This window comes from Ascaphus truei, chromosome 14 (genome assembly GCF_040206685.1).
Source record: "Ascaphus truei isolate aAscTru1 chromosome 14, aAscTru1.hap1, whole genome shotgun sequence".
In the NCBI taxonomy this organism is placed as follows: Eukaryota; Metazoa; Chordata; class Amphibia; order Anura; family Ascaphidae; genus Ascaphus; species Ascaphus truei.
In genome coordinates, this window is record NC_134496.1 from 22,543,176 (window position 1) to 22,570,516 (window position 27,341).

The 27,341-nt window shown below is 42.4% G+C and overlaps 1 protein-coding gene across 1 annotated transcript in view; it reads left to right on the forward strand.

The window, feature by feature from the left end:
* The first annotated feature begins 231 nt into the window (after window positions 1-231).
* The window catches only part of LOC142465799 (sodium/hydrogen exchanger 9-like), a 429,942-nt gene continuing 402,832 nt past the window's right edge, over window positions 232-27,341 (forward strand). The window contains exons 1-2 of the mRNA XM_075570088.1: window positions 232-342; window positions 12,400-12,505. Coding sequence (XP_075426203.1) covers window positions 234-342; window positions 12,400-12,505 — 215 coding nt within the window. The 5' untranslated portion in view covers window positions 232-233. The remainder of the gene's footprint in view (window positions 343-12,399; window positions 12,506-27,341) is intronic.

Sequence of the window (27,341 nt, forward strand, 5' to 3'; positions counted from 1 at the left end):
TAAACGCAAGCGGTCATTTGGTCACGGCAAAACGGCCGCAGCCAGATGTCCTGGACCACCTATTTCTAATGCTGTGTTCCATTCCGAGATTGTCTTCACTTTATTGCCGATACTACACATGTTCTTGAGCGAGACCAAATCTTTAGCAACACTTCCCTTGCCCGCAGGTTGCATATTGTGGCTGTGGAACTGATCCGATGTGTGACTGTGTGTCTCTCCCTGACAGGTTGATAATGTATGGCTTTGTAAAGGCGATGGTACAGCTGGGACAGTTACAGACCGGCGACTTTCACTTCACAGACTGTTTATTTTTCGGCTCTCTGATGTCTGCCACAGACCCAGGTAATTTTATTCACGGGAACGGGTTCCTCTGCTTTTCAATCACAAACGTGTTCGGATTCAATGCAGGTTTGACGCAGGATATTTATATTTATGTACGTTGTTATTCCGTCTTTGCATCACTTGATTATTCATGTCCAAAGCCTCGTGTCAAGCAGGGTTAATGGAAACTGGGCTGTAAGAGCGTTTGCCACGTTGGCAAATGTAACCAATAAAAAGAGGCAACACGACCAAGTATTATTTTGGCATTTGGTTATTCGGTAATAGTCTCCTGATTGTAAAACGGCACCAGATTGATCAAACATTAAGAAGACTGGCAGCATACAAGTTGTACCGGACTTCCAGCATCACGCCCATACGATCATTCCGGCAGCGATGCCACGGGCGCCATGCCACCTTGCCTTCGCCTCACCAGCGACGTGGAGCAGGCTGTCCATGGAGCAGTGATCTAAAGCCACTAGAGAACCAGCATTTAAAGCATGACCTAAGCAGTATGGTGCAAAGGCCTCTGGGATGCCAGCGTCTGATAAGTAATAAGAGCACGGATTTCAGTATCAGGAATAAGAGCCTCGTTTCAAATGATGCGGATTTCGCCTTATTAATTCTGATTTTAAAGTGTCGTTCTACTCTGTATATAAAATCCTAATAAATAAGGCGATATCCGTATCATTTGACACATGGCTCTGATGGGTGGTTATTCCTGATACTGAAATTCATGCATAGGAGACGGTGAGTATAAACCAACAGCGGTGTTACATGGCGCGTGTCTAGTGTAGTTACAGCAAGAGGGATTGCTTTTTCCTTGATTTGGGGAAACCAGTTTGCAGGTGGGGGACTTGGATAAAGAGCGTAAACTGTATGAGGTTTTAGCACGTTTTTTTTTCAAAGGGAACATTGTTCTTGCTATTTAACAATACCAACTTTAGTTGATGTAGCTCTTTTCTTCAATGGGGATCGAAGTGCTTCTCAACTACAATATAGCGTACGGTACATAGAATTTTACAGGCTTGGCCAGTGAGCGTTCAATCTGTGGTTTGGTGACTGTGGTTCTGGGAGATGTAGTAACCTGGGCACGGTCGCACGGTTCTGACCCCGAGTTATAAACCAGACTTCCCTACTTCATAGTGTGTGCCATTGATTTCAGACTCTGTGTCTTTGCTCACGGCTCCTTTAAATTAGGGCTCAACAGGACGTTACCTAAAACAGGAAGGGTCGCTAGGTTCCCGTCGTTAATGTGGTATCCACAAAGCGAATGATGTGCAATAACACTGTTCATCTTATTTGCATGGGGTTAACGTCACGTTATAGCGGCATAACTTTGCGCTATCTCCCAATGTGACGGTGAGAGTGTCTTGGCGTTGCGTGGATCCACACCCAACGTTGGGTCTTTAGCTCCTGTGAGTAAAAGAGGACAGGGGAATAACTCTGTTAAATCAGGCCTAACTGTGGTGTGACACCCATTCAGAAACAATAAAATTATTGATGGGTAGAGTGACAAGTTTAGTTAGGACTTAAATAACATAACGTCACGCCCCAACTTTAACCTTAACTGACTTTAGTAGATAGTATGCGATGTTATAATAACATACATCGCACATATCCCATAAGTCTCTTATAGTTAACCCTATCATCTTTGCTGGACAAAATATAGCGTGATTATATATAATATATATAGTATATAATATATTACTATATGTATATAAAAACAAAACAAAAAGAAGCGCATGCCCCATAGTGTATTATCATTTACAGTAATAGAAATGGCAGGTTGAAGAAACCTTGAAAACGCACACTCACAAACATATAAGATTAGATCGCATTGTGGATAAACCCATATCAGGTACGGGCTTCTGCTTAGCTGTTCTGCTGGTCCACGCTTGGAGCAAGATGTTCCAGCTCCCTGTTAACCTACAGTCTGGGTGGCCTCTGCTGCCTCAAACTATGAAGTAACAGTGTCCCAGGAGTCCAGTGGGAGCAGCTCCAATGAGCTGTGGAAATCAGCACACTCGGCGTCCTGTGGTCAGAGTCTCTCACCAGCATAAGTGAAAAAATAAATAAAGTGCGCAGCTACTAAAACGTGACGTGGTTGATAGTGACAATAAAGTGAATTAAATAACTTAACTTAAATGGAGCGTCTGCAGCTGCGATGGAGGGGTGGCTCAGGGACCCCCTAAAGCTAACAGATAAATACAAAAAAAGAGACACAGCGCACAACGCTCATAGTGCATTAAAGATATTTTTTACATAAACAATACATACTGTAGGTGAGTAATGTGCGTACATCAAATGCAGTAATAACAAGCAGTTTCGGGATATGTTACCCAACGCCTCCGGAGACCGGATTAGGTGTCCTCACAGGGGTGGAAACGCTGGTCCCACTGGTGCAGGGTCCTATTGGGGTAGGTGCACAACCTCTGCTGGTTCTTGCTCCCTCGAGCACGAGTAGAACGGGAACTGCTGATCCTTGCAGTGCTTCAGCAAAGCGAATCTGGGCATCAGCTGGGCGCTGGCACTCTCCTCCGTGTGGAGCACTTCCTGGTTGATGACGTCACCACGGGGATTCGGCGCCGTTCAAACTCGAACAACTCGCGCAGTAGGGTGCTAATAAAAGGATAGAGCACTTGTCCAGAATGTCCTACGCGTTTCGAAACCGAAGTTTCTTCATCAGGGACTGAAATTAAGTGGTTTCAAGTAAAATCTAAATACCCCGCGATCGTGCCTCATTGGCTCTGCCGTCGGCTCTATTGTCCAATGGGAGAGCAACAGGGGCGGGGTTAAAGTCCCGAAAGGCAAGCGTCACTGGTAATTATAGACATATATAAAAAAACTTTCACTAAACTTTATTAACAACAACAATGTTTACCATGACGCGATTGATGATACTAAAACAAAGAAAACAGTGTTAAAACATGGCACAGAGCACAATAACAGGTTATATCATCTGCCCTATGGACCTGGATGACTAATAGGAGAATAGGTAATGTAAAAGAAGCCTGAAAAATGTTCAAAGCGGACCATACATAAAAAGCAGCAAACATAGACTATTTGAAAATGAATTAAAATGACTAAAACTATTTATAAAAATGGACAAAGAACCGCAAATTTATGTTAAAATATTTAAAAGGAGTAGATAATAAAACATATAATAAAAAGATCAGTACAGAGACCAGATATCTATATCTTCGTTTAAACCCCCTGGATGCAAGGTGTTTAATTTGTGTATCCAGAAGGTTTCCTGCCTAGCTAATTCCTTAACCCTATCCCCTCCTCTTCTGTTTTTTGGGATATGTTTAATACCTTTGAATAGGAGGGTTGAGGGATCATTATTATGACATGTTGCATAGTGTTTCGAAAGGCTATGTTTCATGTACCCAATTTTAATGTTGCGCAAGTGTTCTAAAATGCATACTTTTAAAGCACGCTTGGTGCGCCCCACATAAAAAAGGCCACAAGGACACTCTAATAAATAAACTACATGGTCAGTATTACAAAGGATAAAATCGTTAATATTAATTATTTCACCATTTGGACATTTAAAAGTTTTTTTATCAGGATGTAAATGCTTGCAAACTGAGCATTTGCCACACTTGAAATTCCCAATTGGTTTAGTGCTTAACCAATGCCTCTCCCCACTCTGTTGTTCTTTTAGTTTAATATCGCTAGGGGATAGCGTATTTTTTAAATTTTTGGCCTTTCTGTAAATAAATTTAGGGAATTTCGAGAGGTGGGTGCCCAGCAGCGAGTCATTCGAAAGGATTGGCCAATGTTTTTTTATGATTTTCTCTATCCTGCCAGTCATGGAGTTAAAATTTGTAATGAAAGATACATTGCACTTTTCCTCATTTTTGTTTTTTTAGGGATTTTTTTATCTTTAGTTAATAACATGGATTTTCTCTCTATTTTTCTTATTTTCTCCAAATCCCTATTCAATTTTTCTAAATGATATCCCCTCTCTAAAAATCTTGATGTTAATTTTTTTGCCTGGTCCTCAAAATCTACAGCTGTACTGCAATTTTTCTTCAATCTGTAATATTGGCCACTAGGGATATTTGATATCCACGTTTTTTTGTGGTTACTTGTGGCCATAAGGAGGTTGTTTGAATCAACCTCCTTAAAATGGGTTTTTGTTACCACATTCCCATCAGATGATGCTATAAGATTGAGATCCAGGAAATGTACTTCCGTTTCATGCTGTATATGTGTAAAAGTCAGATTTCTGTCATTATTATTTACGTACTGTAGAAATTGATCAGTTGAACACTGGTCGCCATCCCAGATACACAGAATATCATCTATGAATTGGCGCCACACGATGATATTCAATTTGAAGGGATTTGTACTGTCATTATAGATATAGTCCTCCTCCCATTTTCCCATATACAGGTTTGCGAAACTGGGGGCAAATCTCGTGCCCATCGCAGTTCCGCAAACCTGTAAAAAGAATTCATCAAGAAACATAAAATAATTATGCTTCAAGATATAGTCAATTGATTGTAAAACAAATTGACTATTAGAAGGATGCAAGGTGGCATCATTTGATAAAAAGGATTGAACTGCATGTAAACCTTCTGCGTGTGGGATGTTAGTGTATAAAGCCTGCACATCGCAGGTTAGCCACCTGTAGGAATCTTTCCACACAAAACCTTCCATCAGATTCAACACTGATGTTGAATCTCTCAGGTAGGAGGGAAGTTTTGCCACATAGGGTTGGAGGAAAAAGTCCCCATATTGGGATAAATTGGATGTTAGGCTATCTATTCCCGAAATAATCGGTCTACCTGGCGGGTTCGTTAGACTCTTGTGTGTTTTTGGGAGATGATAAAAAATAGCAATTTTTGGGGAACTACAGTACAAAAAATCATATTCTCTTTTTTCTAAGACATTATTAGTTAGGGCTTCATCTAAAAGTTTTTTTAAAGGGACCAAAAATTCCCCTGTGGGGTCCCTCATCAGCCTTTTATAGGAGGTGGTGTCGTTTAGGAGTCTGAGGGCTTCCCCCTCATAGTCCTTCCTATCTTGTAACACAACACCTCCCCCCTTATCCGCTTGCCTGATAATCAGGTTTGGGTTTTCTTTGAGGAATTTAAGAGCTAGTGCTTCATTCTTGTTTAAATTATGTTTAAAATCTCCATTTTTGGCATCATTAATTAAAAGATTAAAATCTTTATTGACCATGTTAAAAAATGGGAGGAGGGAAAAATGGGAGGAGGACTATATCTATAATGACAGTACAAATCCCTTCAAATTGAATATCATCGTGTGGCGTCGATTCATAGATGATATTCTGTGTATCTGGGATGGCGACCAGTGTTCAACTGATCAATTTCTACAGTACGTAAATAATAATGACAGAAATCTGACTTTTACACATATACAGCATGAAACGGAAGTACATTTCCTGGATCTCAATCTTATAGCATCATCTGATGGGAATGTGGTAACAAAAACCCATTTTAAGGAGGTTGATTCAAACAACCTCCTTATGGCCACAAGTAACCACAAAAAAAACGTGGATATCAAATATCCCTAGTGGCCAATATTACAGATTGAAGAAAAATTGCAGTACAGCTGTAGATTTTGAGGACCAGGCAAAAAAATTAACATCAAGATTTTTAGAGAGGGGATACCATTTAGAAAAATTGAATAGGGATTTGGAGAAAATAAGAAAAATAGAGAGAAAATCCATGTTATTAACTAAAGATAAAAAAATCCCTAAAAAAAACAAAAATGAGGAAAAGTGCAATGTATCTTTCATTACAAATTTTAACTCCATGACTGGCAGGATAGAGAAAATCATAAAAAAACATTGGCCAATCCTTTCGAATGACTCGCTGCTGGGCACCCACCTCTCGAAATTCCCTAAATTTATTTACAGAAAGGCCAAAAATTTAAAAAATACGCTATCCCCTAGCGATATTAAACTAAAAGAACAACAGAGTGGGGAGAGGCATTGGTTAAGCACTAAACCAATTGGGAATTTCAAGTGTGGCAAATGCTCAGTTTGCAAGCATTTACATCCTGATAAAAAAACTTTTAAATGTCCAAATGGTGAAATAATTAATATTAACGATTTTATCCTTTGTAATACTGACCATGTAGTTTATTTATTAGAGTGTCCTTGTGGCCTTTTTTATGTGGGGCGCACCAAGCGTGCTTTAAAAGTATGCATTTTAGAACACTTGCGCAACATTAAAATTGGGTACATGAAACATAGCCTTTCGAAACACTATGCAACATGTCATAATAGTGATCCCTCAACCCTCCTATTCAAAGGTATTAAGCATATCCCAAAAAACAGAAGAGGAGGGGATAGGGTTAAGGAATTAGCTAGGCAGGAAACCTTCTGGATACACAAATTAAACACCTTGCATCCAGGGGGTTTAAACGAAGATATAGATATCTGGTCTCTGTACTGATCTTTTTATTATATGTTTTATTATCTACTCCTTTTAAATATTTTAACATAAATTTGCGGTTCTTTGTCCATTTTTATAAATAGTTTTAGTCATTTTAATTCATTTTCAAATAGTCTATGTTTGCTGCTTTTTATGTATGGTCCGCTTTGAACATTTTTCAGGCTTCTTTTACATTACCTATTCTCCTATTAGTCATCCAGGTCCATAGGGCAGATGATATAACCTGTTATTGTGCTCTGTGCCATGTTTTAACACTGTTTTCTTTGTTTTAGTATCATCAATCGCGTCATGGTAAACATTGTTGTTGTTAATAAAGTTTAGTGAAAGTTTTTTTATATATGTCTATAATTACCAGTGACGCTTGCCTTTCGGGACTTTAACCCCGCCCCTGTTGCTCTCCCATTGGACAATAGAGCCGACGGCAGAGCCAATGAGGCACGATCGCGGGGTATTTAGATTTTACTTGAAACCACTTAATTTCAGTCCCTGATGAAGAAACTTCGGTTTCGAAACGCGTAGGACATTCTGGACAAGGGCTCTATCCTTTTATTAGCACCCTACTGCGCGAGTTGTTCGAGTTTGAACGGCGCCGAATCCCCGTGGTGACGTCATCAACCAGGAAGTGCTCCACACGGAGGAGAGTGCCAGCGCCCAGCTGATGCCCAGATTCGCTTTGCTGAAGCACTGCAAGGATCATCAGTTCCCGTTCTACTCGTGCTCGAGGGAGCAAGAACCAGCAGAGGTTGTGCACCTACCCCAATAGGACCCTGCACCAGTGGGACCAGCGTTTCCACCCCTGTGAGGACACCTAATCCGGTCTCCGGAGGCATTGGGTAACATATCCCGAAACTGCTTGTTATTACTGCATTTGATGTACGCACATTACTCACCTATGTATTGTTTATGTAAAAAATATCTTTAATGCACTATGAGCGTTGTGCGCTGTGTCTCTTTTTTTGTATCTCTCACCAGCAAACAGCTGAGCAGGGAAACCCACAAACATCCACGATCGGGGGGCGGGACTAAGTGTAGCACGTCGGATGATGTCACCACTGAAACCATCAATCAGGGAAGCTAAAGGCAACTTCCTCAGGAGCATACTGTGTATATGTGTGTATATATATCACAGGCCAAAATCAACCAAGTGCGTTGATAAATTGATATATATACACACACACACACACACACACACACACACACACTACAATCTGTGTTGTCCGGCACTGTACAAACCAGCAAGCTTTACTATCCGGAAATGTCTCATAAAGCCCAATTCAAATCTTCAATGTAGTAACCACAATCCATCCCGGAGCTATCCGCCCCCTCCGAGTACAGTCGGGTGTTTTTGACAGTATTACAGTAACATTATTACTTGATTGGCGAGTACCTGTATACTATTCTATACTTTAAACTTTATCATGTATTGTAATTCTTTGCCGGATAACACAAATTTTACTGTGTATTATATACATATATATATATATATATACACACTGTGTGTGTTTGTGTGTGTATCAATTTATCAAGGCACTTGATGTTGATTTTGGCCTGATTTTGGAAGCTATAGGGGTGTGATCATATGCTCTATGGAGAACTAGGAAGGGTTTTGCTAGGACTCATTTAACTGATTATATGACACTCATCAATCATAAAGGATCTTCTCAGTGAAGTGTTATACTCATCATCAGTCATTCAAGTGGATGCCAGATCATTATTACATGCTCAACAGGAGGGCATTATTGGAATGCTGCAACCCCTTTACCCTCACCAGTCATGAACCCGCCTCCCCCCACCCCCCGGCATGGGGGAAAAGTGCTCCGGTGGGCTGCTGTTGGAGCAAAGGAGGGATCCACCAAGCAGCAAGCAGACACAATACACACATACAAAAAATATAATAATAAAATAAATATATTATAAACATTTTTTTCAAAAACCTATCATTGTAAATATCCCCTTGGGACCTGGCCTTAATGATTGGGTTAATGCCCCGTTCTTCTGCGATTAATACTTTAAATAATGATCACTGCGTGCTGGTCAATAAACCCTTTTATACCATCTTGGTGTGAATCTTTTTACAAACTGGCATTGACCCCTCCCCCCCACCCACGTAGCTAAGTCAAAATATGTTTCTGATAGGTGACTTAGATGCTAAAACATGTGCAGTTCACGGTTGACCATACTGCACCTTGTGTTTGCATGCTGCTTTATACCGTACATACTGCCCTGTTTTATACTGTATCCCAACGGTGGCCAACTCCAGTCCTCAAGGGCCACCAACAGGTTGGTTTTTAAAGATATCCCTGCTTCAGCACAGGTGGCTCAATCACTGACTCAGTCAACGACTGCTGTTGGCCCTTGAGGACTGGAGTGCCAACCATTGAGTGAAACCTACATAGTTCTAAAAAAAATACTTATTGATGTTACGTCACTGTATGAAAAGGCAGATTTCCTAATGGAGACCTTGAACATACTTCACTATAGTCTCTTTGCTTTATTAATGTTCCCTAACGGCATACAGTAAGATCTAATTAACCAGTTAATTTTTCCTTTGAAGTTTTGGATTTCCTACCCAATACTACAAGTGCAACACTGATGTGCATATTACTCTTTCACAAGAGTGTTCTCTTTGATATGTAGAAGATAAGATAGAAGATAACTTGTGAAGGTCTTCTCAAGTACAAGAGCTTTAAGCTCTTTCTCTTTCCACAGGTACAGTCCCGGCATTAATAAACAGAAGGTCCTTTTTTTCAAATTGAGGTTATTCATTACCATAGCTACAGCACACACGAGTGTTGTGGCTGGATTAATACAAATAGATATCAGCAAGAACCTCCTTGATTAATGATCTAGTTAGAGAATGTTTCTTCCGAAAAATTAAAAAGCAATAAATATTCATTATTCTGACACTAATTGTATACGGGACAAGATATCCACTATAACAAGACATCCCACTCAGCCAAACGTGAAGGAAACAAAGAATGTTATCCGTAGGAAATAAGATTATATAAGAATATAATGCCCCCCTTTTGTTTTTATCCCTCAAATATCTGGGGTCTTTGTAGACTGATATTTTTTTATTTGTCCCAAAATAAGAGTCCTACGTAAGGAGTGTTGGAGTCGGAGTGGTAACTGCTGTTACCAATGATGTTGCATGTGGATAAAACATCCAAACAACTTCCTATGCCATTGGTAAAATTGGTTACCACTTGGTAAATCGAGCAATCTGTTTGGCTAATTTACCACGTGACCCCAATGACATGCTCTATATAAGGTCAGCGTCTTCCATAACACCCGAGTCGTCTGAGTGAGGACGTCAAGAATGGGAGTCCATTCATGGAGACAGGAGAGAGGTTTTTAGAGAAATACCCTAGGCCTAGGAGGATTATTCTTCAAGCAACTGTGGATGAATGACTTTGATCAAGATGGAAGACTTGGCTTCTATGGATGAGAATGGCATCGGATTGGATTTAGGCCACCGGGCCCGGCATGAGGCTCCAGTTGAGGCTGCGTGTTATATTTTTCAGTTTTTTCTTTCTTTGCGCCATCACGTGGTGAAGCATGGATTATTTTTGGGGGGTATTCTTGGAATATTATTTTGCGTTTTTTCATCGTTGGACATCGCCCATTGGATTACGCAGCTAGAGAAATTCATGGCGGTCCAGTAACCAGAAAATCATGGACGACCTCTCTATGGATGGGACAAATGTTTTTTTTTTGGTTCCATCCTCTTTGGTATGCAATGCTATTACGGTCACTAATGACATTGTTAGAAATGTGGATAAAGACTAAGGCTGCCAAGTGGCTATTAAAAAGTAAATCACGTTTTATTTAATGATCTTTTATCTGCTACTCATGGGATGGTGGTAAAATCATATTATTTGGCGGCATTATAACGTTATGCTGAAATAACGCAGCGTTCCCCCATGGTTTATGAGCTGCGGTGCAGCCGTTGTTTCCGCATATAATTATCTTCGTAATTATGGCATCAACCTCAGGGCAAAAATACAATCCGGCTGTTCCCGCTTTAGGTTAACATCACATTATTCGCTCTGGTTTAAGACAACGTAGTGAATCTGGCCCTGTGAGTTGAATTTCTTTAGCTGCAAGAAGGGTCAGCCGAGCATCGTACATCCAGTCCGAGGCGAGGGCGACTCGTGTATGTTGTACACGTTGGGATGGATGTATTACAGTTCCCACACACCGTTAAACACTTGGGCCCCCGATGCACCAAGCTCCATTATTGATGTAACACCTCGCCGAGGGTTAATGGGCATCGTCAAAGCTCAGTAACGATGCGTTAAATGGCGTTTTCAGCCGCAACGAGCCCTTGCGAGGTTACGGCTAATGATATGCAAAAGAAGCGTTCCCTCTAACGATGCATAGCCACAGAGCTCCGGATTTAACGAGAGGGAGTGCTACATCTATATCTCTATATCCCTTCAAACAACATGTGGTGAGACACCTGTGTGACAGGCCTACCTGGGATATATGCAAAGTATACTGTAATGACTCCTATTAGCATATCTCCCAGGTATCTCAGGGGTGCTCACTTTTGAGCACAGGTTTCTCTCTCTCTCAAGAAAAATGGAGCAACGTTTCGGACCTCCCGGTCCTTTAGGGGCTTGATAACGGGAAGTCTGAAACGTCGCTCCATTTTGTATTGTATTGTATGTCTTTATTTATATAGCACCATTAATGTACATAGCGCTTCACAGTAGTAATACATGTGGTAATCAAATAAATAACAGATAATATAAATAACAGGTCATGGGAATAAGTGCCTTAGACATAAAAGTAACATTAAGGAAGGAGTCCCTGCCCCGAGGAGCTTACAATCTAATTGGTAGGTAGGGAGAACGTACAGAGACAGTAGGAGGGAGTTCTGGTAAGTGCGTCTGCAGGGGGCCCCATTCGAGTGAGTGATGCGTATTTCTTTGATTCTCTATCTATATATATATATATATATATATAAATATATATATATAATCAATCATGTGGGACTCTAGTGAAATAGGACTGAGTCACGTTCAGCTAATGCGAGGCTGGGCTAACTTAATGGGGCGTTAACCCTATTTTAATGAGCTCAGTAATGGCCGTTGTTTTTGCATATAATTAGCATTGTGGCTTTGCGTTCGCCTCCGTGAAAATAACGACGTCATGATCCCTGACTGAACGAGATCTGGGCCGTTTAAGGGGGGTTCTCCTTTTTTGGGGTGTAAGCGTGAAATAAGAAACGCGTTAATCATGCTTCGTATCACATATATATGTTATAAGCGACATACATGCCCTACATGCAAAATATGTGCACCCTATAACCACTCCATACAGTACCGCCTCCTTTCTGCAAGCCTCTCCCAAATCCCCGGGAGACATGCGGACTTGTGTGGCCGACCGGAACGTACTGGGGGATCCTTCACTTGTTACATCATTTTCACCATCTTTTTCCTAATACATTGCGTTTTCGTGCATTCACTGAAACACATCAAGGCTTTGGCTTGTCATACAGTGAAGAGCAATGGTAATAGTTCAATCTTAATAACCATAAATACATATTTTATTACACCTCCACTACTGTACCTCGTCAATGATTACATTTATGTGACAATAATTGCTGCATACCTAATATTTGTGTGTATTACTTTAGTGACGGTGCTGGCTATTTTCCACGAGCTGCACGTGGACACAGATCTCTACACGCTGCTGTTTGGAGAAAGTGTCATAAATGATGCTGTAGCCATTGTCCTGACTTAGTAAGTACCGTTTTCTTCTGATTTAATAATAATGTACAGTATGACTTCACATTGATGGTCGGACAGCACGGTACTACACAAAGATAAAGGTTGCATTATATCCATCATATCATCTTTAACATGGAGGTACAGAATTCATTTATTTAAAGTAGCTTTAAATATTGCTTCGGTGTTAACGCAACGACTAGCGTTGGATGACTGGTGCGGTAAAGTTGGCTGCATCGGTGCTCACTGAGATATTAACATTTCTTTTTAACTTTCCTGTCACTTGCAACATGGTAAAATAGGTTTGTCAATGATGTACAATCCCTAGCAAGTCAGAGTAAAACGTTACACGGCTGCTTATGTTGCCTCTTGAAAGCAGCAACACGTGAAGTCTTCATTAGTAAATACATCGGTTCTGTAGTATTAGATAATAGTGACTTAAAAAAAAAATTCAACTCTTTATGCCATTAGTTTTAAATCATCCTTTGATTTATATAACAGGTTGTAGCCCACCTCCCCAGCAGTGCAAGATCTTTGCCACACTTTCCTGTTTGTGATAATGTGTTGCCAATGTTCCCAGCAGTTTGAGCTGCAAACTGTAACAATAGAGAATGTGACCATAGTATAAGGATACATTGTAGCTGCTGAGTTACAATGACTATAGGATTGATTGCAAACGAAAGGCGGCCATTACGTTAGGCACACAATCAGGATTTTGACAGATTTAAAAACAGGAGCACCAAACGATTGCCAGCTTAGGTAAGACTGTAGAATTATACGTGTATCACATGCTTTACATGTACAAATAAGAAAATGGAAAGAAAGGTGGAAAGTAGTATTGCTGCTTTATACCAGCTTTTTAACGTCCTGGCTACTTGAATGAAGTGGCAGATGGAAGAATACTTCACTGGGACAGAATAACTGCTCCTCTATAAAGCGATCACCAGCAGTGTGTGGACACGTTCTGCAGGCAGTGCCGCCAGTTCAAGACCTGTTTTTTCTTGGCCAACCACCCAAAAACAAGCCAACATCTCTGTGTAATAGTAGGCAAATGGCTGCTGTTGCAGCTTTAAGAGTACATCTGCTTAAAACTTAGATTGTAAGCTCTTTTTCCTATTGTTGAAGCGCTTATTCTCACTGTGTTATATGTTTCCTGTATTACTCGTTTAGCTTGTACTTCTAGTGCATGGGTGGCCATCTTAAGGGCCACCACCAGGTCAGGTTTTCAGCATATCCTTGCTTCAGCACAGTGGTACAGTCATTATGACCGAGCCACTGTTTCAGCCACCTGTGCTGAAGCAGGGATATTCTTAAAGCCTGACCTGTTGGTGGCTTCTCGAGGACTGGAGTTGGCTGCCCCTGCCTTGGTGGTACAGGTTGATATGTACAGGTATAGCAAGAAGTTATTGCACCAGTGTTATCTCCTTAACACATGCAATATCCCACGCGTAATCTCATGCTCTGTTCTGCTTCCACGGGGGGGGGGGGGGGGGGGGGTAAGGTTGGTTATATCTGTACCCGTGATTAGGAATGGAAAGTGTACCGCGTGGTTTTAATGAGTTCTTTCCAGAGATTTCCCAACCTTCAAAGAAGAACAGAGATTACAAAGTCTCAGTAACGCTCCAGAAAAGTACTATCTGGCAGATTAATATGAATGGGCTGTAAGAAGTGTGGTGTACATTAGGCTGTTGGGACTGCATTTGCAATTGCATAAGCGGCTTTCATTTGTGACGAGCAGCTTCTTAACATATATAATATAATATCATGATAGGGACAGCAATAGTTTGCATCAATCAGGGGTGGGCAACTCCACTTCTCAAGTGCCACCAACAGGTCAGGTTTTAAGGATATCTTGGACTGAGCTACCTGTGCTGAAGCAGAGATCTCCTGAAAACCTGACCTGTTGGTGGCCCTTGACGGCTGGCGTTGCCCACCCCATGGCGTAAGTCCACATGAAACTGAAATCCACATTTCCTGTATAAATCCCAATGAATACATGTCAAATTCCATTAGGCAGGGGTGGGCCCACCATTTAGTGACCGACCTGGGACTTTATAGATTTATATTTGCAACGTCTCACTGATCTCATCTTCTAGAATATAACTGCTAATTGGATGTCAATGCCGTTCATTATCCTTTGTTAGTCATTTTGTCTGCTGTCTCCCCGTCTCATACCTCTGCATATCACAGTACAGCATTGCTGTCACTTTCTGTAAAGGTTATAATTAAAATGTTGTCATTAATTACAAGTGTGGCGTACCAGTAATGGCAAACACTAATCATACAGATGTAGCGGGATACAAGTTTCCCCTGCGTGTCACTTGTAGCGGGTGGACCGCGGCCCGAGGGCCTCTGTGATCACAGCCCAGCGTAGGGGGCGTTTCTCATAAGAATTAACACAGCGGGCGTCCCTGCTTCTGAATGGGACTCTCTCTGCGTTAATCCTACCGGGACGCCACCAGTCTGGAAGAGCTGCGCAGAGAGAAGCGGTCTATCTCTCCGTGTCTCCCCGCACGACACTTAGGGCCGTTCTATACTGTTTGCGGCGCCGTTATAGAAACGCTGACTAACGTCAAGGGGCCGCTTCTCTCTGATCTCTCTGCTGTAAGAGCTGTGAGGGGAGACACAGAGAGAGGGGCCGCTTCTCTCTGATCTCTGCTGTAAGAGCTGTACGGGGAGACACAGAGAGAGGGTCCGCTTCTCTCTGATCTCTGCTGTAATGGCTGTGCGGGGAGACACAGAGAGAGGGGCTGCTTCTCTCTGCTCTCTCTGCTCTCTCTGCTGTAAGAGCTGTGCGGGGAGACACAGAGAGAGGGGCTGCTTCTCTCTGATCTCTCTGCTGTAAGAGCTGTGCGGGGAGACACAGAGAGAGAGGCTGCTTCTCTCTGCTCTCTCTGCTGTAAGAGCTGTGAGGGGAGACACAGAGAGAGGGGCTGCTTCTCTCTGATCTCTGCTGTAAGAGCTGTACGGGGAGACACAGAGAGAGGGGCTGCTTCTCTCTGATCTCTGCTGTAAGAGCTGTACGGGGAGACACAGAGAGAGGGGCCGCTTCTCTCTGATCTCTGCTGTAAGAGCTGTACGGGGAGACACAGAGAGAGGGGCTGCTTCTCTCTGATCTCTGCTGTAAGAGCTGTGCGGGCAGACATAGAGAGAGGGGCCGCTTCTCTCTGATCTCTGCTGTAAGAGCTGTGCGGGGAGACACAGAGAGAGGGGCTGCTTCTCTCTGATCTCTCTGCTATAAGAGCTGTACGGGGAGACACAGAGAGAGGGGCTGCTTCTCTCTGATCTCTCTGCGCAGCTCTTTGGCTTGATATATAGTCCTCGCTGCTGCCCGAGCGGGCACCCGGCGTTGCGTGTGCACATTTAGTTGCAAGCAGTGACACGCGCGGTTAGGGGGTCTGGCTCGGACGTCACAGCGTTAGGCCGCGCTCTGATTGGTTCGCGGCGTGGCAGCAGTGTGAAAATACAATTTTATTGTATTTTCCCTGGTCTGCCACACCACCGCTCACGGCCGTGCGCGCGCGTCCCAAGTATATAAACGTCTGGCTAACACAGCCAATTATAATTGACGTGCACGGTAGCGCATGCGCACGCACTATGTTACACGCCTTAGGTGGTGGCTCGGTAGTATTAACACAACGGATTCCCATTCAGAATGCAGGGACCCCCGCTGCGCTAATCCATTCAGGGCAACCAGTGTACTGGGTTTTGGGCGTGGGGAAGCTGCGGTCAGGCTCTGTTCAGCTGCAGTTTCCTTACACCCAAAACCAACTTGAATAACAGCATCTGTACCTTTTTTAAGCTGCAATACCACCCTGCTTGGAGACTTTGCCAATCGAAGTGCGCATATGCAAAGTTATTGCCATTGAAGTAATCTGAAAATGTGCACGGTATATAAAACCGTAATATAATTTTTATATATTGAAGTGACGGGATACAAAATACCTGTTAGTCGAATAAAGCGATTTACTCAGCTAATAAGGCCTCACAGAACATATGCTGCAGCGTGTGAATACACCAGCCCTCTTACATGCATGTGACCTACATAACAGACTGAAAACAATCGTTTCAATGATCCTTTCTCTATCACTGCACACCCTAAGAACAGACCCAGCCAATCAGGTCGGTGCTTGTCATGCAAAGTCAGCAATATTTCTTGCACTGTCCGTCTGTTCCATTAACAGATCAGATCAGTAGGGGTTACTCCGTCATCATCACTGGACCATGAACTTATCTCAACGAGCTTATCTTTGAAACGCACACTGAGTCTGCTGGGCCTCTTCTGCTTATATGCAAGAATCCTGCAGCATGACTTGTCCTTTTTTTTTGCCAGAGAATAGCAGAATTTCTGGACCGCAAGAAATAGCCATAGATGTTAAATTATTTCCCAATTGTTGTGTATATGTGTGTGTGTGTATATATCTATATCTTTAGATATATATAGCTAGATATATATATATATATATATATATATATATCATCTTTCAAGAGATACAGGGGCCAATTCACTAAGCTACGTTAACTAGCGCTAAAATGGGTTATATCGCTCGGCCGCAAAAGGGTGAAGCCATAAGCGCTATTCACTAAGGCTGCTCGGCGCGTTTACGGCCGGCCTTGGCCAAAAGGGCCATAGCGCACGATCACCTTTTCCCCCCTGTTATCGTGCTAAAAGTTATTTAGCACGATAACTATTATAAACAAAGCAGCCTGTAAGAACTGCATGGAGACGCTGCGTCTCAATGCACGGCTCTTACAGGCTATCGTGCTGGCCAAATATGATTTTTAATAGTAGTATATATGAGCAGGGGGTCTTCTGAGCTGAACCGCATTGGTTTCAGGTCAGAGGACCCCCTACTTCAGGAGATATAGGCCCCGTTATGGGGTGCCGGTATCCCCTGCAGAATTTAAATGTCCCGGTCACGTGACACGGGAGCTTTAAAGTGCAGGGGTTACCGGCACCCCATAAAGGGGCATGTAACTCCTGAAGTAGGGGGTCCTCGGACCTGAAACCAATGCGTTTCAGCTCAGGAGACCCCCTGCACATCTACACTAGTATTAAAACACACACATAACAATAAATAATAATTCATTACCATAGCGGATAGCCGCTATGGTAATGAAGCTGCTTTAATGTATTTTTATTAATAGTGTGCGGGAGCAGGGCGTCCCCTGAGCTGAACCGCATTGATTAATGGCTCAGAGACCCCCTGCTTCCCGAGTTACAGGCCCCGGTATGGGGCATCGGTGCCAGTGTCGGCGCCATCTTTATAGCATCCAAGACGCGGCGTGGGCTCAATAAAGATGGCGTCCGCACTGGCACCGATGCCCCAAACCGGGGCCTGTAACTCGGGAAGCAGGGGGTCTCTGAGCCATTAATCAATGCGGTTCAGCTCAGGGGACGCCCTGCTCCCGCACACTATTAATAAAAATACATTAAAGCAGCTTTATTACCTTAGCGGCTATCCGCTAATTCAATGACGGGGTTAAGGCTTAATAGCATGTTTATTGGGGACAATTGCCCCCAATAAACATAGCAATATACCACACACATCCCCCCCGCCCCCTAACACATACTATACATTAATGGGCAAAATTACTATTATCCACATATGGATAATAATGCATTTGCCCATTAAATATACATTAATCACATTAAATACATTTTCTACTCACCCTTGTCCGGCACCCACGATGAAGGACACCCGCATCTTCCTCCCCGTCCATACACTGTGGTGCTGAAAAACATACACAATAAGAAAAAGTGCCAAACTAATGTCCCCTAACCCCTTAATGACCTTCGCGGTTATTAAACGCTACAGTCATTAAGGGGTTAAGCCACCCTGACCCGATACCCACCCTTCACCCATTTATTTGTACAGTGGCTTCATCATGTATATATATATATATATATATATATATATATATATATATCACACACTGTATATGCATGATTAACCAATATACAAATAAATACTGTACATGGCCAAATACAAATCTCTCCCAATATCAAACAGCACCAAGCTCAATCAATATCTAATAAATCCAAATACAAACACTCAATTTGACAATGTGTACATGATACAAATAATCTTTGCATCATATATACTATGTCAAACAATGCTCCAAATCAAAGACACTAATCCAAACAAGATACAAATACAATCATTAAAGAAAAACAAACCATCAACACAACTAATTTACCATTAATTAATCCAATCACCAATCAATTACAATCCAATTCAATTACACACTTCAAGTCCTACAATCAAACCATTGTGAAAATTAATCTATGACAAAGTAACCATCAAACTAAATCTATCTTCCAAAAATAAGCCAATAAAATAATCTATAGAAACCAGCCTTTAAACATTTGCAAAAATTAAATGTACATTAGCAACACATTTTTACTCAAAGCAGCAAATTACCATTCAAAACAACATCCAAACAAGGCAAGCCAACACGTTTTTATTATACCTGTATGTATGTCCATCTATAGTTTACAGACATAAATACAGGTGCAATAAAAGAGCATGAAAAACAATTGAAACACATTAAAAATCAACATATAATACAACCACTGATTTGTCCTGTACGAATGTATACCCATAGTGACATACATACATTCAGGACAAATAAATGGTCATTAAAAAAAAAATGGACGTCAGGGAAAAAAGTCCAAAAAACCTGTAAAATAAAATTAAAATACATTTTCTTTTTTTACTTACCATTAGATGAATCAGTCACAGCAATCAAGGGGAACCGGAACCACTGGAGCAGCTAATCACACAACAGGAACCAGGTAACCATAAAATAAAAAATCCATTACAATCCACAAGTGTCTTTATCTTCTTTTTTCTATTTGTAATCCATATTGGGGGTCTTCTCCGTCTTCTTCTGGGGTCTTCTGTCTTCTTCCAGGGTCTTCTTATCTTCATACGCCACGCCCTGGTCTTCTTTCTTCGTAGGAGGTCTTTCCTCCTCGGCGTCTAGCCTGAAAATGAGACGACATAGGCTTTTAAAGGCCTATGACGTCACATTTTCGTCATATAGTTCTCACGGTCCTGATTGGGCCGTGAAAACCATGTGTTTTGGCCTACAAAAAAAAATGATGACGTCATTTAAAGGCAATGAAAGCACAGCCAATCAGAATTGGCTGTGCTTCAATTGCCTTTAAGATGACGTCATGAACAGAAAGATGGCCGGCCTCACATGGTACGGTACCCAATCAGTGCATGGGAACTCCATCCCAACTCTGATTGGCTCAAGTAGACCATGTGACAGAGGCTTTGGGGAGAACGGATGTGACGTTATTGAAAGCCTGTCACATGGTACTTGAGCCAATCAGAGTTGGGATGTATTCCCCACGCTCTGATTGGCTACCGTACCAGTGAGGCCGGCCATCTTTCGGTTCATGACGTCATCTTAAAGCTGCAGTTCAGTCAATATCCTGCATGTGTGTTTTTTTTAATAAATCAGTTCTGTAGTAAGAAAAAATACTTTTAGCATTTTCTGTTTTTAAAAAAACAACTTTGAAAGACCAATTTTCTTGTATTCTATTTTAACAGCCATTTGCTAAGGCACTGCCCCTTCATGTCCTGTCACAAGCCCTGGCACACCCCTTTGTCAGCCCTGCCCTCCCTTTAGCACATGTCAGTGCAGCAGTGCTCATGAATATTCATGAGCTTCCACTGACAGACAAGCAGAATATAAACAGATCCCTTCACTAATTATGTCACCAAATTTCGACCTATCAATACATGGAGAACGAATTGACCAGCAGCTATACAGTTCTTTAGGTAATTAGAGATTGCACACATAAAAATATTGAAGTAAAAAAAAAAAAAAAAAGACTGAACTGCAGCTTTAAAGGCAATTGAAGCACAGCCAATTCTGATTGGCTGTGCTTTCATTGCCTTTAAATGACGTCATCATTTTTTTTTTGTCGGCCAAAACACATGGTTTTCACGGCCGAATCAGGACCGTGAGAACCATATGACGAAAATGTGACGTCATAGGCCTTTAAAAGCCTATGTCGTCTCATTTTCAGGCTTGACGCCGAGGAGGAAAGACCTCCTATGAAGAAAGAAGACCAGGGCGTGGCGTATGAAGATAAGAAGACCCCGGAAGAAGACAGAAGAAGACGGAGAAGACCCCCACTATGGATTACAAATAGAAAAAAGAAGATAAAGACACTTGTGGATTGTAATGGATTTTTTATTTTATGGTTACCTGGTTCCTGTTGTTGGATTAGCTGCTCCAGTGGTTCCGGTTCCCCTTGATTGCTGTGACTGGTTCATCTAATGGTAAGTAAAAAAAGAAAATGTATTTTAATTTTATTTTACAGGTTTTTTGGATTTTATTCCCTGACGTCCATTTTTTTTTAATGTCCATTTATTTGTCCTGAATGTATGTATGTCACTATGGGTATACATTCGTACAGGACAAATCAGTGGTTGTATTGTATGTTCATTTTTAATGTGATTAAATTGTTTTTAATGCTCTTTTATTGCATCTGTATTTATGTCTGTCAACTATAGATGGACATACATACAGGCAGTGTTCGACAAACCTATACATTTGCACGCCCCGGGCGAGTGGATTTAACATCGTGGCGAGCTCCTATTGGCCCAAGCAGCACACGTGTGGTACTAGGTGGCGAGTATATTTTTTTGTTCGGCGAGTAGATTTTTTGGTGATTTGTCGACCACTGCATACAGGTATATTACCAACGTGTTTGCTTGCCTTGTTTGGATGTTTTTTTGAATGGTAATTTGCTGCTTTGTGTAAAAATGTGTTGCTAATGTACATTTAATTTTTGCAAATGTTTAGTTAAAGGCTGGTTGCTATAGATTAATTTATTGGCTTATTTTTGGAAGATAGTATTTGTTTGATGGTTACTTTTACATAGATTATTGTTCACAATGGTTTGTTTGTTGGATTTTAAGTGTGTAATTGATTTGTATTGTAATTGATTGGTGATTGGATTAATTGATGGTAAATTAATTGTGTTGATGCTTTGTTTTTCTTTAATGATTGTATTTGTATCTTGTTTGGATTAGTGTCTTTGATTTGGAGCATTGTTTGACATAGTATATATGATGCAAAGATTATTTGTATCATGTACACATTGTCAAATTGAGTGTTTGTATTTTGATTTATTAGATATTGATTGAGCTTGGTGCTGTTTGATATTTGGAGAGATTTGTATTTGGCCATGTACAGTATTTATTTGTATATTGGTTAATCATGCATATACAGTATATATATATATATATATATATATATATATATATATATATATATATATATATATACATATACATATACATACATATACTGTACATACACACATGATGAAGCCACTGTACAAATAAATGGGTGAAGGGTGGGTATCGGGTCAGGGTGGCTTAACCCCTTAATGACTGTAGCGGTTAATAACCGCTAAGGTCATTAAGGGGTTAGGGGTTAGGGGACACTAGTTTGGCACTTTTAATTATTTTGTATATTTTTCAGCACACCAGTGTATGGACGGGGAGGAAGATGAAGGTGGCCTTCATCGTGGGAACCGGACAAGGGTGAGTACAACATGTATTTAATGTATTTATTGTATTAATGTATATTTAATGGGCAAATGCATTATTATCCATATGTGGATAATAGTAATTTTGCCCATTAATGTACTGTATGTGTTAGGGGACGGGGGTATTTTTTTAGAGTATTGTTTAATTTTTGGAGGCACACCATTGGTACCGCAGGCCCGCGGGGGACGCCTCCGGATGGCCGCGGGGACCCCCGCGGGCCTGTTGCATGGATGGTGTGCCAGCAAAAAGGTAAACAAATAAATATTTTCTAAGTCCAGCTCCTTTTGCGCCTGCCTTTTGCTGGCGCGTTTTTTAAGGCCGATTCACTTAGCGCTGCTTAGTGAATCGGTAGTACTGGCAAAAATCAGCGCAATAGGCTGATCGTGCGCATTTTGCGCCGAGTGCAAAAAAAATACCTTTTAAGACCGATAAAGCGCAGTTATCACTGCTTAGTGAATCTCACTGCAGCCTTATCGGGCTTAAAGGGTACTTTGCGCTCTTAAAGCCACTTAACGGAGCTTAGTGAATCGGCCCCACAGTATATATTGCTAAAGACAAGAAAGCTCCAATGTTACATCCAACGTGATGAATTATTTAGTACATTGCTATGTAGTTTATCTATATTCTTTCTTCATAAGTATGGGTTATTTAGTTAAATCGTTTGTCCAAAACATTTTAAGCCTGCGAACACGTCACAGAAAAACCATTTTGACAGCAGTGTTGTTTTATTTCCTCTTCTCTCTATGCAGTGCAAGAAATACATAAGACCGTATAATATTGATAGAGTAGGACCTGCCAATAAGTAGACAAAGAAATAGAGCCCTGGACCAGTAAGGGGAGGGGTGGCATGACCTAAAGCTGAGGGGCGCCTCCGCTAAGGAGCCGTGAGGTCAGGCCACGCAGGGGCGGCTTTGGAAAGAGGGGTTGGGTTACTGCTCTGGATTCCGAAAAAAGCAGTTCTACTCCGGTTCATGCACCAAGATGTGAATTAGCCCGGGGCAGGGGACGCTGCATTTATTCATTATTTTGGCGGATGGGCAACAATTCAAGAAAGAATCCTTGCTTCTTACTGGTACATCTTCCCTCCGACAAATATCTGGAGGATAAGCTGATCATTTGGAAGAATGTAATTTTCTCAAGTTTGAATGGAATTTGCCCTGCTTTAAAAAAAGCATTCATGTCGGTATGAATACAAAGCATCACATTTACAGCATTTCTATGCACATTGTTATTATTATTTTAAATGAGTATTTGATGCAAGAATTTCAAGATTGTAGACGCTTTGGATACACCCATGGCTCGCTTATCCATCAACTTTTTGTGTTTTCCCCATGCTGCTTATGTAAAACATTGTTTGGGGCTCTGTTTCACGGACAGCATTGTGAATATTTAACAGATCTCCTTGGCAATTAAGGCCAGACGATTGCAACTTCAGAAACGCCGCAGTGTTCTTCCCTTAATTAGATATGAGCTTCTGACATAATGATGATAGATTGTATGTTGCATTGAATGTCAGTGGGGGGCACATCTCGATGTGCCTAATGTAGTGCAACATGTTAAACAGACTGGCTAAAATAAATATATAAGGAGCGTTTTGCTGCTAGCTAGTCTGGGATGCAGAGAAGGTGGATGTACGGATTTAGAAGTGCGTTTGCGGGTTCAGGATAATGATACACAACACATTCCCTTTTTAATACTTTTTTTTTTTTCACATCGCGAGCTATGTCAGCGAGACCTTCTGCCCCCCGATTCCCAATTATCTGCATCGCTGTATAACTACAAAGGGCACAATTTCGCCTCCTCGGCAATAAAGAAGTGTGCGGATTCCCATATCCGCCGCGATTACCAGCACAAAGCTGCAGGCCGTATAATGGCCCCGTTCTATAAAGTAACTGCAATAATGACTTGTTTGCAACCTGACCTGCTTCCCCTCTGCCCGCACGCATGGCACCGGAAGGCCACTCTCTGGCATACAACGTTACTTTGCGTTGGCATTTCAGAAACAATGCTGTCTCCGTTGACCCACTTTGAACATCCAATTTATTTATCAAAGTCTTCGGAGCGCAAACCTGGGGCAGAACCAGTGCAAAGAAATTGCACCAGATATATTAAAGGCAAAGAAATGGCATTGCTTTGCAGAATAGACTAGTTAAAGGAGCAATTCATGCAATTTCCTACAAGTGTGCTTTAAAAAAAACAATCAGTACTGTAGTATTAGATAATACTTACAACATTTTTTGTTTTCAACGCAATGCCATTTTTCATTAGTTTTAATATACTGAGCATCCTTTGATTTCTATAGCAAGTTTTAACACCGCAGTGCAAGATCTTTGCAACACTTTCCTGTTTGTGATCATTTGTTGCCAATGCTCCCAGCAGTTTGAGCTGCAAACTGTAACAATAGATCATATTGCCGCAGTAATATCAGGATACATTGTAGCTGCTGAGTTACACCGACTGAAGGGATTGCTTGAAACTGAAAGGCAGCCATTTAGCGAACCCTGGGAAGCAGGATCTTTGCTGATCAATCACGGGAGAACTAATCCATCGGCAGCTTAGGTAATTAGTTTTCAATAAAGGTAATCAAAGGCTGCATATATTAAAACACATATAATTATTTTTATTACTGCCGTTTGAAATCACGAGGCCCTGAGCTGCCATTCCGTTTAATGTATCTGTGATGGAGCTACTTTGAGCTGTGTAGATACTTGTTACATTCTGCATATGGGGACAATTCTCCTGCTCTCTACCCAACAGCTATCGACAATAAGAAAGCTTGGGGGCCAGCAGCTGTGATAATTACCTAGTTCCTACTATATTGGTGGGGGGTGTGCTCTTATTAGAACATGTTTTTGTTAGCAATAGCCATACGCCATTGCGTGGAGCATCATGATCATTTCCAGAAGGTGTTACAGCAGGGGCGGCCAACTCCAGTGCCCAAGGGCCAGCAACAGGTCAGGTTTTCAGGATATCCCTGCTGCAGCACAGGTGGCACAGTCAGTCCCTGCGTCAGCACAGGCGTCTTCAATTGAGCCACCTGTTCTGAAGCAGGGATGTCCTGAAAACCTGACCTGTTGGCAGCCCTTGAGGACTGGAGTTGGTGCAGCCGCTAGCATGACACGTTGCTCTAATTGTTCCACTTTATGGGTGTGCCTTGAATTATTTGTTATCCCAGTGTATACTGTTCATAGAATGATTGTAGTAGGAACAGCCTATTAGTTTCAGATATTGTGTTGCAGTGCGTAATCCTTCATCTTTAAACAAAGCTAATTCGTTTAAATGTCCCCTCCTTCTACTGTCACCGACCAAATACGATAACAGACGTGCCTGCAGTTCAGGCGGTCACATTTCTACTCCTTGTAGACAGGAAATGGATTGGGAAATCTATGGAAATCAGTTTCTCTGGGAACACAGCCGGTCTGCCAGAGCTTGCACTTAACACAATTAATGCTTCGTAACGAGGTACCGGGAGCATGAAATGCAGTATTGATCATTGACTAACCTGCACTCGGGAAGGCCTTCCAGATACACGAGGAGACAGTAAAACAATAAATAAAGATGGAACACCCGCTACAATAGAGGAATGTGATTACTAGATGCGTCCGTCTGCAGGAGTCGCTGTGCCACGAGAACGCACATCCGTGCAGCGACTTGATGCACAAATACATCATTATTTCACTTCAGATGATTCTTGAAGAAACACGGACATCTTCATTACTGAAACAAAATGAGGAACAGCGGCTGGTTCGTGGCAATATTCTTTGTCCCATTACAAGACGTTGTTGTCACGCCTGTATGCCCGCAGACCTGGCAAGACCCCAATACTGAGGTGGGAACGGTATTACACCACACACCCACAGCAGTGGGAGCAAGCCCGGAGTGTGGTATAGCGTTGCTGGGCCTGTAGGAAAAGTGGTTAAGATACTTGCAACGTCTTGTAGGGTTAAACGTAAGAATGGTCGTGCCCATGTGCCAAATGTCCAGGGGTCCAGAGAGCAGAGTAGTCGAAGTTCAAAGCCAGGTCCAAGGATTCCAGAGGTCAGCAAAGTAGAGTTCGTAGCAAGGTTCAAGGGGTACAGAGAGCAGGAAATCCAAAGTAACACAGGAGCAGGATACAAGCAGGGACACAGAGGGAGCACAGCATAGGTCAGCACACACAGGGAAACAGGAACTATGCAGAGCGATGATAGAGAGGACAGACAGGGATTATAAAGGGAGACACACCAATAGGAGAGAGGGGAGGAGCAGAGAGAGAAGTGGGAGACACCAAGGATAGTTCAGAGAGAGAAGGGGAGGAGACAGAATGATCAGAGAGCGAGATGGCCTGCAGGGAATGGGAGGAGGAGTCAGGGGAGTGACAGGGCTTAGAAGAGGAGCGTGTGCGAGCGCCCTCTGTAAGATGAGGGTGCGCGCGCACAGGCTGCGTCACCAGGCGCGCGGAGCGCCGCGGGCACCCCAGCAGAGGAGAGCAGAGGACCGGACGGGACCGCCACCGGAGGTGAGATACAGGCAGCGGGCATAGAGAGTGTCTGGGAGCGGGGAGCGTTGCCGCAGGGGCTCGGGGACCGCGCGGGTGCGCGAGACTTGCGGGGCATGCGCTGAGGCAATGGGGCAGAGAGAGAGGAGGATGGAGCGGGACAGGAATGGGAAAGTGCAGAGGGATTAGTAAGAGAGGGGACAGGGGAAGTGAAAGAAGGGGAAGGAATCCCCTGAACCGTCACAGTTGTTAGAAAAAGAGCGTTAACTCGAACGCTTCAGTTCCATTTAGACGTTTCGAAGATATTGGTCATCTTTATCTAGGGCCGGCTTGTAATTTTGCCGGGCTCAGTGCACGGGCTTTTGCGGGGGCTTGTATCTGGTCCGGCGCAGCATCTCCTCCTCAGACGTCATGTCGTGTTGTCATGGCAATGCGGCGTCATGTTGCCATGGCGTCAAGATACCATGTGACATCATGTTGTCATGGTATCTCCCTTCCTACAGCGTCCTGTCATGACACCGCATCGTCAAATGGCAACATGATAGGATGCTGTAGGAGGGGAGATGCCATCGGACAAGGTAAGAGATACTTTCTTAGGCCCTGCGTTCTTCCCCAATAATCAGTTTAGCTGTTGTGGGGAAGAGCGCGCTGCCTCTGTAAGCGCGGGGCTCGGGGGGGTGGCACAGATGGAACCACCATCAAGCCGGCTCTGCCTTTTTCACATACACTGAAGGCTCAGTGCGTAAAGACACTGACTCTGGTTCAAATCCTAGTGTCAGCTCCTTGTGACCTT